Source organism: Emydura macquarii, unplaced genomic scaffold (assembly GCF_026122565.2).
Source record: "Emydura macquarii macquarii isolate MOO-44397 ecotype Brisbane River unplaced genomic scaffold, CSIRO-AGI_Emac_v2 contig_3530, whole genome shotgun sequence".
Classification (NCBI taxonomy): Eukaryota; Metazoa; Chordata; order Testudines; family Chelidae; genus Emydura; species Emydura macquarii.
The window spans coordinates 4270028-4282864 of record NW_027133667.1 but is presented as its reverse complement, the minus strand read 5'-3'; the positions used below and the strand labels follow the sequence as shown (position 1 = coordinate 4282864).

Sequence of the window (12837 nt, the reverse complement as noted above, 5' to 3'; positions counted from 1 at the left end):
AGGTGTGTGGTTTACTGGTCAGTTCGTAAGTCTGGTGTTTGTAACTCTGAGGTTCTACTATACCACATTTTTGGTAATTCTTCTATTACTCTATTCGTAACAGTTTAAAATCTAACAGGCCTTGTACCTTCTCCCATTCAAGTTAATTGGTATTTTTCCCCTTTGACTTCTGTGGGAAGGAGCCCAAAGTTAGCTTACCAATGTCTGTCACTTATACTTCGTAATTCATTCACTTGAATGCAATTTGGGTTTGCGATATCATCATCTTAGATTGCCAGAATAAACAGTGTGCGTATTTTCAAAAGTATGTGTAATTTTGTCCGGGAACTAAGTTAAGCTCGCAAATATCTTGCAACAATGTGATAGTGTGTGTGTTACAAAACATTATTTGAGCTAATGTTTATGAAAAAAGGAAATAAGAATAGATTTGGAAAAGTATATTGGCAAAACAATAGGAGAAGCTTGTGATTTTTAACATTTGTTTGGCCTAAGATAATTCTCTGTGTATAACTCTTACTGGAATTATATATGGCAAAACATTCCACTTTTCAGGAAGCCAGAGAGAAACATGTATTAAAAGTAAATCTTCTATACACAGAGGCAAATTCTGCCCTCAGTTACACCTGCGTAAATCTGGAATAACCGTTTTTGACAGTTGAGCATAATTTAGGGCAGAATTTGGAGTCTGTTTGTGAAGCGCTAGACCCGTTTCCAGTATATAAATGTTATATCATCTCCTTTTCAGTTTTTCTGAGTTCTTTGAGATTTAGTATTTGAATTTGATTGGTTTTTCTCTTGATTGGCTTTTCTTCTTAATCCCACAGTGATGTCATAATTCTTTGTCAGTCTATTAGCACAGGAATGATGTTACAGATTCAGAACACATCTCCATCCTGAACAGTTGGTAAAAGCTGATAATGAGGAAGAGGAAGACCACTGTTTGCTCAACGAAGGCAGAATGGTTAGCTGAACCTGCAAATGCAGCTTTGAAGGAGAAATACAAAAATGCAGTGCTTGTGACAGGCTCATTGAAAGTGTTAATTTTCCTCTCTAATGAAAGCTAATGCCTTCTCCACACCTGGGCATAGTTGGAAATTTTTAAATGTTTCTACAACAAAGAAGCTCCTCTAATATTCAAAGCAGGCAGTATGCATCTTGACATCAGTCTTGATATCTGATGTGGGGGTTGAAGGGGAAAACCTCTATCCTTTTCAATCTATTTAGATGGCAAGCTGTTGGGACAGAGATCTCTCTGTTTCTCTGTAAAATGCAGAGCATGCACTTGTGTATACATTTTTAAAACCCAAAACTCAGACAATCCTTGCAACTAATCTGAATGTTAATGCTGGTATTAACTAACACACCCAACAGAGTGAGGTGGCTGCAGAGTTCAACATTCTAGTTGCAAATCAAGCTAGGCTAATGATAGTACATATTTTGGTTGAAAATGAGCCTGATTGCAGGTTTCATATTTGTTCTAAGGGTTTCTTGTCTTCATCAGGCTGGAAAATCCACAGCCCAGTGAATGATTTTTCCATTCTTGTACACGTCTATTAAAACATCTTTTTATAGCCAGATTTAAAAACTGTTCTATTCAAAGGATGGTGTTCAGTTTTTTAACTAAGGGACACTGTCAAATAGTTTGGATTCAAATTTTGAGCTAGCTTTAATTATCTGGTGGAAATGCACTGGATTGAAAATATTTAACTCACCATGTGCTTACCGAATACAGTCTTTTAAAAACTGTCTTCTGTCCTTGCAGTTGTTTGTCCTGCTGAAAATCTCTGAGTTGATGCACATTCTAACTAAAGTATGTTTTAAGAGCTGTGCTGGCATCCAAACCGAGGAGTAAACAGGGTAGTTTGTCAGCCAGCAATGGTGAAAAAAGTGAGACCAAATCAGGAGGTAAAGAAATGCTATTCATGAATCCCTGAGGGGGCATAACAACGTAGAGTGAAAATAAGAACTATTTTTTAAAATTGCTCGACAGTTTAAAAAGTAAGAATCATGTTTAATGTAGTGCACAACTAGTTTTTGTAACTTGAGCTTCACGCTTTTATTCTACAGTTATTAGCAACTTTTCAAATTGTAATTTCTCGATGATGATGAAATACTAAAACATGTATATACTCCAGGTGCAAACTTCTGTTTCCCTCTTATTCTTACACTGCATATGTTTGTTTCTAGTTCCAAGGGAATAATCAGATAGTAGCATAGTTCAATGAAGTAACCAGCAAACTTTGTTTTAAGTGCAGCAGTATCTTCAGAGGATTTTCTGGAGCTTTTGTTTTGGAGTTGATAGTCATGATGGTTTTATACCCATCAAAATATGAGGTATTGGTTCAGTATCAGCTTGTCTTAACAAATCAATAGCAGCTGCCTGTAGTTCCCGTTTTTGGGAAGAACTGATTAGGCTTAATTTTGTGTAACTTGGGTCTCCAGTAATTACTGCCTAAGGTGTTACGGCTACAAATTCACACTCAGTGCAGCTTATGCATCCAAGATACCTAAATGATTTTTAATAACCTTTTCCCCTCTACAGGCCTATGAAGAGTACACCAGCAAGCTAGATGCTCTACAACAAAGAGAACAGCAGTTGTTGGAATCCATGGGGAATGGAACTGATTTCTCTGTCTCCAGCTCTGCATCAACAGACACAGTTACATCATCTTCCTCCTCTAGCCTCTCTGTAGCACCTTTATCCCTTTCAGTTTATCAGAACCCCACAGATCTGTCACGGAATAATCCCAAGTCTCCACAAAAACCTATTGTTAGAGTCTTCCTACCCAACAAACAGAGAACAGTGGTGAGTCAGCCCTGCATACATGCTCATAACCTTAATTATTTTGTGCCTCTGTCTCCCTCTTTCCATGTTTTAATCAAACCTGGACGCCAAAAAACGTATCTGTCCATATAAAGCCAGAAGTGTAATGTAATTCTTGTATTCTGCCAAAGTCTGCCAGTTATTTCAACTTTGATACACGAATTGTTTTATACAATGAATCTTCAGTGTTAACATTCTGTTACATGCAACAGAAGGGACAAAACTTTAATTCTTCAAGAGTGATACAAAAATGGATGTCGAGAATAGTTATCAAAAATTAAATCTAAGTCATAAGAACATAAGAACAGCTATACTTCCGACAGTGGCCAATGCGAGATGCTTCAGAGGGAATTAACAGAACAGGTAGTCATCAAGTGATCTATCCCCTGTCACCCATTCCCAGTTTATGGCAAACAGAAGCTAGGGACACGTCAAAGCATGGTTTTGCATTGCTGCCCATCCTGGCTAATGGCCATTGAGGGACCTATTCTCCATGAACTTATTTAGTTCTTTCTTTGAGCTCTGTTATAATCTTGACCTTCACAACATCCTCTGGCTGTCAATTAAACAAATATAGTCAGCATAGCTTTTTCCCTCACTTAGTTTTGAGTAATGCTGTTTCACTGTATATTTATTTTGGGAGTGGAAGATTAGTGTTATATTTCTATATAATGTGTATTGCAGGTAATGTTGGTTTCCAAATTGTGGTCTCTGAACTGCTGGTGGTTTACAGACAGATGGAGGTCTTAATGCTGGTTCCTCTTTGCTTCCAATTACTTCTACAAAACATTCCAGGTTCTTCATTACCAATAAGAGCTTTGGCACTAGTGAAAGCAGGAAGGGAGCAGGAAGGAAACAAAGTGGAGCCAGCCTTTTTTGCATCCACTTGGGGTTATTGCTACAGAGGAGTAGTAGGTGAGGAACTGGCTATCCTGAGGCTGCAGCTGCCAGGACCTGCTAATGTAACTGGAATTGCTTGGTAGTAGAGAAATGTCCAAGGGAGTAGAAAGTAAGTAGCTGGGGAGTATCTTCAAGGGAGAGGAGGAAGCATGTGTATGGGATACAGAGGAACAAAACAGATCGGGGGGAGAGAAAATAATCAACTATGTACATTTGTTCTTTATGGGGCAACTGTCAACTTAAATTTCAGGCAGAAGCTTGACTTTTTTTTGTAATTTAAACGTCAGTAGTTAAAAGTTGTATGCAGTGGTGTTGTAGCCGTGTCGGTCCCAGGATATCAGATAGACACGGTGGGTGAGGTAACATTTTTCATTGGACCAAGTTTAGTTAGTGAAAGAGACAAGCTTTCCAGGTCTGTGTAGCTCAAAAGCTTGTCTCTTTCTCCAACAGAAGTTGGTCCAATAAAAAACGTTACCTCACCCACCGTGTCTGTCTGATAGTTAAAAGTATCACCTAAAACAATGGTTCCCAAACTTTTTCCAAAGGTGACCTACCCAGCTACATTTTGTCTGTTTTGTGGACCAATCATTACCCTGGTTAGCTAACTCCAGCCCCATGCCCTCACTCTCCTAGTCCTGCCCCCTCCTGCAATCCCAGCTGGCACCTCTCTCCCTGTGACTGGGCCACCATCTCTTCCAGGCTGCTGACTGTCTGCTCACTATCTCAGACTGCTTCCTTCATGCTGCTGCTGTTGCTGTCCTTATCCCACTCCTCAGATTGTTGCCTGGGGAAGTGAGAGCTGGTGTGGAGGGTGGACACCTGTGCTAGGTCATGGATCTACTATTTGAGGAAAAAATGCAAGATTAGAGAAGTATTTTCTGTACTTTTTGAACTGTTTACTGTTGTGCATTTAACAGTGTTTTTGTGTGTAGTTAGTTTTCTAGCTTTTTGTGCGACTTTTGCACACCACCGATGGAGGAACACTTTAAAAATAGGAAAACGTAACTGAAGCCACAAAAAATGGCATGGAAACTTGAGCTGCTTTAGTGCCTGAAACGACTTTTAACTTTTTTTTAAATTAACCTTTTAATGCTTGGGGAAAAAAACACCTACAAAAAACTTGGTTGCATGAAGGAGAGCTAAAAAAGATATTCTAAGGGTAATGTTTTTAAAAATATTTTACTCTTAACTCCTGTAGTTGCCCATAAGGATGATGAGTAATGTCTTGGACGATGGTTCATGAGAAAATGTATCTAAAATCTAGTCCATACAGTGAAGGAGTTTGAGGACCTCTGAAAGTGTGCATTTGGTATTTGGAAAACTTTGAAAAAGAGCCCAATTGAGAGTTAATGAGCGTTATTCATGATACCATAGAATAACCATCCTTATTGGTTAGTTTCTTTGGCCAAAAGTGAAAATAAGAAATACCGATCCATGACGAATGAGTCGTAAATCTGTCAGGAAGACCTCCAATGAACTAAACTGATTAGTGTACTGAGTATTGTAAACAGCTGATCGCATTTTGTTTGTCCATTGTATCCACTCTTACCGTCACTCCTCACTCTCTTAGTCTGAAGTTTCCCATGCAGTTCTGCACCACTTTCCTAACAGCTCAGCAATTGCACTTATAAATGTATTTCTTTACATTGAGACTTCAATAAAAATGAGTTTACTGTTTGTGAAAGCTGCTAGACTGACAACTCTGGTGAATAAAGTTCTTGTCTACAGAACATACAACAGAGAAAGTTGTAGTATAAGCCTCACGCCTGTTAATGCTTTTCTAAAAGTGAAGGTAGTTCAGCCTTTATGCCTGTGCAGTCCTGCATGCATCAGCTGAAACCAGCAACAAGATGCCAATTGCTGTCAGTTGTGAATATGGCTTTTCTGACTTGTATTTCATAGAATCATAGAATATTAGAGTTGGAAGGGACCTCAGGAGGTCATCTAGTCTAACCCCTGCTCAAAGCAGGACTAACCTCAGCTATATCATCCCAGCCAGGGCTTTGTCAAGCCTCAGCTTAAAAACCTCTAAGGATGGAGATTCCACCACCTTCCTAGGTAACCCATTCCAGTGCTTCACCACCCTCCTAGTAAAAAACTTTTTCCTAATGTCCAACCTAGACCTCCCACCCTGCAACTTGAGACTGTTGCTCCTTGTTCTGTCATCTGCCACCACCGAGAACAGCCTAGCCCCATCCTCCCTGGAACCCCCTTTCAGGTAGTTAAAGGCTGCTATCAAATCCCCCCTCATTCTTCTCTTTTGCAGACTAAACAAGCCCAGTTCCCTCAGCCTCTCCTCATAAGTCCTGTGCTCCAGCCCTCTAATCATTTTTGTTGCCCTCTGCTGCACTCTCTCCAACTTGTCCACATCCTTTTTGTAGTGGGGGGCCCAAAACTGGACACAATATTCTAAATGCGGCCTCACCAATGCCGAATAGAGGGGAATAATCACTTCCCGTGACCTGCTGGCAATGCCCCTCCTAATGCAGCCCAATATGCCATTAGCCTTCTTGACAACCAGGGCACACTGCTGACTCATATCCAGCTTTTTATCCACTGTTAACCCCAGGTCCTTTTCTGCAGAGCTGCTGCCCAGCTCGTCGGTCCCCAGTCTATAGCTGTGCATGGGATTCTTCCTTCCTAAGTGGAGGACTCTGCACTTATCTTTGTTGAACCTCATTAGATTTCTTTTGGCCCAATCCTCCAGTTTGTTTAGGTCACTCTGTATCCTATCCCTACCTTGCAGGGTATCTACCACTCCCCCCAGCTTAGTGTCGTCCGCAAACTTGTTAATTGGGAATTGGATAAACACCAAAAGCTCAGTTTTTAAATCATCAAACACCCCTTAGATAGTTAGCCTTTTAGCCACTTCAGCATACATAAGCCAGAATACAATTTAGAGGCAAAAGGTTTTATATCTTGTTATCCAAAATCCTGATCCAGTCTCATAGACTCAGAGTTTAAGGTCAGAAAGGACAATCATGATCATCTAGTCTGACGTCCTGCATATTGTAGGCCACAGAATGTCATCCACCCACTCCTGTAATAAACCTCTAACCTCTGGCTGAGTTACTGAAGTCCTTAACTTGTGATTTAAAGACTTCAAGTTACAGAGAATCACCCTTTACACTAGTTTAAACCGGCAAATGAACCGTTCCCCCTTTTCGCAGAGGAAAGTGAAAAACTCCGGGGTCTCTGCCAGTCTGAACTGGGAGAAAATTCCTTCCCCCAAATATGGCCATCAGTTAGACCCTGAGCATGTGGGCAAGACCCACCAGCCAGAAACCTGGGAAAGAATTCTCTGTAGTAACACCGAGCCCTCTCCATCTAGTGTCCCATCACCAGCCGTTGGACACATCTGCCACAAGCTGTTGCAGATGGGCTACATGCCATTATAGTCAGTCCCATCATACCATCCCCTCAATAAACTTATCAGTCTTGAAGCCAGTTAGGTTTTGTGTCCCCACTGTTTCCCTTGGAAGGCTGTTCCAGAACTTCACTCCTCTGATGATTAGAAAATTTCATCTAATTTCAAGCCTAAACTTGTTGAGGGCAAGTTTATATCCATTTGTTCTTGTGTCCACATTGGCACTTAATGTAAATAACTCCTCTCCCTCCCAGGTATTTAGCCCTCTGATATATTTATAGAGAGCAATCCTATTTCCTTTCAGCCTTAGGTTAGGCTAAATAAGCCAAGCTGTTTGAATCTTAGAGCTAAAGCAAGTCCTGTCATGGGGTCCAGCAAGGACAAGTGCAGAGTCCTGCACTTTGGATGGAAGAATCCCATGCACAGCTACAGACTGGGGACCAACGAGCTAGGCAGCAGTTTTGCAGAAAAGGACCTGGGAGTTACAGTGGATAAGAAGCTGGATATGAGTCAGCAGTGTGCCCTGGTTGCCAAGAAGGCTAATAGCATATTGGGCTGCATTAGGAGCATTGCCAGCAGATCGAGGGAAGTGATTATTCCCCTCTATTTGGCATTGGTGAGGCTGCATTTGGAGTATTGTGTCCAGTTTTGGGCCCCCCACTACAAAAAGGATGTGGACAAGTTGGAGAGAGGCCAGTGGAGGGCAACAAAAGTGATTAAGGGGCTGGAGCACATGATTTATGAGGAGAGGCTGAGGGAACTAGGCTTGTTTAGTCTGCAAAAGAGAAGAATGAGGGGGGATTTGATAGCAGCCTTTAACTACCTGAAAGGGGGTTCCAGGGAAGATGGAGCTAAGCTGTTCTCAATGGTAGTAGATGACAGAACAAAGAGCAATGGTCTCCAAGTTGCAGTGAGGGAGGTGTAGGTTGGATATTAGGAAAAAGTTTTTTACTAGGAGGGTGGTGAAGCACTGGAATGGGTTACCTAGGGAGGTGGTGAAATCTCCATCTTCAGAGGTTTTTAAGCTGTGGCTTGACAAAGCTCTGCCTGGGATGATTTAGCTAAAGTTAGTCTTGCTTAGAGCAGGAGGTTGGACTAGATGACCTCCTGAGGTCCCTTCCAACCCTAATCTATGATTCTAATAAATCCCTTTGATTAATGCACCCCTGGAATAAGGTTCACCCAGGACAAGCCTGGGTCAGCACTGAAGGGGGGCCTGATGTTAGAACCTGTAGGGCTCAGACTATGGGAGTTCTGGCCTGTTGACGCCTGCATATTGCCACATCAGGCTTAGGCTGGGCTCCCATGGGAAGGCCCTGTGAGGCTGGGCTCAGCAGGAATTACCACCCAGCAAGACTGAAGTAGCAGCCCCCAGCAACTCCCTGATTGGCCAATACCAGTATATAAATCAAGAAGGGGAGTTATCTGAGCAATAGCACAGACCATCTGCCTATCTCTGTTCCAAATCCTGCTTGCAATAGATCCTAGATTCTGGCTTCCAATCCTGGTTTGTCCTCAACTTCACTATTTGCTATCTGTAACCTGGTGTCCAGCCTAATTGGGTAACCTGACCCTGCTTACCTCCTGAAACCTGACTCTCAGTTCGCCCTCTGGCCCCTCGTGGACTCTGACTTCCTAGTACATGACTCAGCCCGACTCCTCCTCCGACTGCTAGGTCTGATTGCCTTCATCCTCATGATACAACCTATGTTAAGGCCCAAATTTATAATCTATTAAAATGATTTACATTAAATACAAAAATAATAAGTAGTAAATGTTTGTGGCCAAGTTTTAAAGAAAGTCTAACCACTGAACTGCTGGAAGTCACTGGCTGAGCATCTGGAACCAGAGTTTGATGATGTGCTGAACCAGCTTTTGATAGCAATAGCCTCTTCTGCAGGTGTAGAGAGAGTTGTTTTTTTTAGGTTCAGTATATTCAGCTAGTTCTTTGCTAAGAAACTGATTGAGAGTTGAAAAACCATGAAAGCTTGTTTTCTTCTTCCCATCTATGAACAAGAACTAAGTGTGAGGAGGTAAGATCTACTAATTCTAAAATCTTGAAGGACATGGTGACCAGAAACAATCAGTTCAGTTCACTAACTACAGATAATACTTCCTTTGTTTAATAAATCAGTTTTAGATCCAAATGTGTTTTGGTAAAACTTTTTCCCTATATATCCAACACAGATAAGGTAGTTTTATTTAATAAAAATTAAAATGCTGTTTTATGCATTTTTAATTGAATGTGAATTTTCATCCAAATAGAGCTTGATAGACATCACAAGTAAAAAAAAAAAAAAAAATCATGTAGTAAATAAGAAATGTATCATTCATCATTTTCTAGCAATAAAAAATGTAAAAATGAAGACTGTGAATAAGTTAAACTATATATTGGCTTACATAAACGTGTATAAATATATTGGGTCCTCCTAGATAACAAAAAGAAGCACCAAATTTAATATAAAGGGTATACTTAGTTGCAAATGAACATGTTTTAAGGGTTAGCAACCAACGGTAGGGAAATAACTAAAGCACAAAGGCAAAACAATTAAAACAAATGGTTTAAATCATGATGAAAATTGGTGATTTAAATCACTTTGGTTTGAACCAAACCGGAGTGCACCCTGTTGTTAATAAAAGGCTGGCTTGCTTAGGCTTTACATATAGCCAGGTAGTGATGAATGCACATTTGAAGAAATTAGGTTGCAGTTAAAGTTAATATTAACAATTGTTCTCTCCTATCTCTTCTATCATATTCAGCTTTTCTTTACCTTAACTGGCTGCCATTTCCCATAATTTAAATTCCTCTGTAATATTTAGGACTAAAACTGCAGTAGGGGATTGAGGAAGTACTTATGTCCTCAGTAAAGATGGACATTTTATCTTGAAGGGAAGGAAGGGATGCTTCTGGTAAAGGTAACTGCTGTCTCCCATTTTTAGATTTAGACAGAAGGTGCTAAATCTGAGTATCCCTAATCCTTCTTGGGATGCCCCTTACAGGACAAGATAGGAACTATTTGTTACACCATTGAGCCTAGAATAGGACCTTTTTCCTAGCTCTGCTAAATTATCCTCTTTGAGCTGTGCATCTCCGTGCTTGTGAGGACCCAGACTATAGATCCTAGCCGCTGAAATGCTTTCAGTCATGTTTTTGAAGTGTAAGACACTTAGCACTCTGTGTAACTTACGAAATGTCATGTAGCACAGCATTCTTGCAACCCCGTTGGGGTGGGGGCTACACTTAGTATATTGTACTGTATTCTGTAATAGGGTATTATCACTCCACCTACACTTACCATTTTAAAAAGCCAAGAAATTCCATAGACAAACTTAGTTTAAAAGAGGTTAAGGGTTGGTTGGTTGGTTGGTTGGTTGGTTAAATGACATCCCCCCCACTCCCCATTTTAATAGCAAGGAAATGCCAAGTTATGGGATTCCTCTTAGCTATATGCTAATGACCACCCAGCATATTCCCACTGATTTTAAGACACAGCATTGACAAAAAAACTTTCTTCACTCTCCAGCAGATAAGGAAGTGCTACACATTAATATTAATCTCCTCACATAAAACAAAACTTTAGTGATGACCTTATATTTCCTCTAGGACATGCCTACACAGCACTTCAAAGTGTAATTATAGCATGAGTAGGCATATCCCTGCTAGCTTTGATCTAACTATCCCAGGTAACAACTGTAGTATAGACAAGGTGGCATGGACTAGTGAGTAGAGTTTAAACTGGCTGGGGAACCAAAGTATGTATGTGGGTTCCTAGCCATGCCACCACATCTAGCTTACTGTTACCCACGCAAGCTAAATTAAAGCATGGTGTATGCCTATTTGTGCTAGTCACACCTTCCCTTGATCTATAGACATGCCTTTAGTGACCCATCAGATGGTTAACATATGTACATGTCAATGCTGAATATTTGCTTATTGAGGTTTTGTACTATACTGCCAAGAAGATTAAGCTGTATTGGGCTAGGGGATGAAAGAAGTTCCTTGTGAAAATATGGAGTCAGTCTCATCGGTGGAAATATGCTGTCTGGTTAAGAGGTGTCATGTAATTTAGCAGACTTTTGCTTTTTATCAGTTTTTACATTGGGGGGATCTCACACTTAACTAACCTTAATCCCTTTTGGATAGATTGTTTATGAAATATATACTGTCCCTCTTCTAATTCATCCCATCAATCTCTTCAAACTCTGCCCACCTCCATTCTAACATATAGCCCTTGAGGGATCCACTCTTGGGGCCTGGAAACTTTACCAGACATCATGAGCCGGATCCACTAGTCAGTGAAGACAGTGAAAGGGCACCTACTGACTTCAGTGGCTGTTGGATCAGGACACTTAGGGACAGATCAACATCCCGAGCTTCAGAATGAGATGAAAGACATGAGGCCCTATTGTCAAAGCCAACTGCTTCCCCCTCCTCCTGCCAACCTCAGGCTGCTGGAAATGGGTGAGGCTGCTACATTTTGAACCAGCAGTGGTGTCTCTGAAACTTACTTGAGACTTCCTTTTTTTTTTGTATTGTCTGTTGGTCTTAATCTGAATTTAAAGTCTATCTCTTTTGCCCCACCCTCCTTTGGCTACTGGAAGGGGGAAGGAACATACTTTCTCACTCCATTTCCCCCATTTAGTCTCTTGACTTCTGCAAAGGTAGTGATAGAGCATGGACATCCTACTACCATCTTTCCACCAAACGAGGTGGTGGCCTCTAACAGATCCCTCCAGTGCTGCTTGCCCTTGCCACTTCCCATAGTTTTCACTCTCTTCTGCTTGGGGAAACCTTATGAGAGAATCGAGGCTTTTGGGCTGTCTGGAGATTTAGGACAGCACTACATCAGTTTACACTCAGGGCTAGTCTACACCACACAGTTAGGTCGATATAAAGCAGCTTATGTTGACCTAATTATGTCAGTGTCTATGCTACAGCCTTCCTCCCGCCCATGTAAGTACTCTAGTACACCAACATCATAACTTCACCTCCATGGGTGGCCTAAGGCTTATGCGGGTGTAGTTAGGGCGGCACAGTGTCTGTGTAGACACTGCCTCCCTTACAATGCTGTTGGATGTCTTGTCAATTTCCCAGCAGGAATTGTGAAATTGACAAGAAAGCCAGGAAGCTACCTGCTTCCTTGGAGAGCTGGGTGGCTTTCTCCTAGCGGAGGTTGGAGACAAGCCATGGCAGCTGGACCCTGCTCCCCGGGGCAAAAAACCCAGGGGTGGCTTCTCCCTCCAAAGAGCAGGGGTGGGGACAGCCCACTGGGAGTCTGTGGCACAGCTGGGCTCTGGCAAGGAGCCGCCAGTGGAGCTGAGAGTCTGAGCCCTCAGCTCACCACAGTGCCTTTCTTAGGTTGGTAGAAGTGCTTCTGGTGAGGACGTGCACCACCGGCCCCAGGAGGTTAGGGTGGACATGAACCATCACAATCATTGTTACGGTGGCTGTAAGTTGACCTAATATAGGTTGACTTACGTTTCTAGTGTAGATATATGCTGTTTGTTTGGAAGATTTTCTTCCACCGTAAAGAATAGAAACTTTTTTTATAATGAAAGCTTAGATTCTGCAGACATTATGCTTGAACAGAAAGTTTTTCTGTTCATCAGAGTTTAGTGGGGTTTCTCAAGACCAGTGTATAAAGATGTTATGATATTGCTGAAGATCTGCAAAGTAATCATTGCACACTTATACCGATAAAATCTTTAACAGATCACCACCATTTTGTGTGTATATAAATACTGT

General features: G+C 41.4%; 1 protein-coding gene across 5 annotated transcripts in view; it reads left to right on the top strand.

Annotated features, from left to right (window-relative positions):
* BRAF (B-Raf proto-oncogene, serine/threonine kinase) overlaps positions 1-12837 on the top strand; it is a 108587-nt gene that overhangs the window by 37718 nt on the left and 58032 nt on the right. For all 5 annotated transcript variants that reach the window (XM_067536173.1, XM_067536175.1, XM_067536172.1 and 2 more), the window contains exon 3: positions 2543-2806. In XM_067536173.1, the coding sequence (XP_067392274.1) occupies positions 2543-2806 (264 nt within the window). The remainder of the gene's footprint in view (positions 1-2542; positions 2807-12837) is intronic.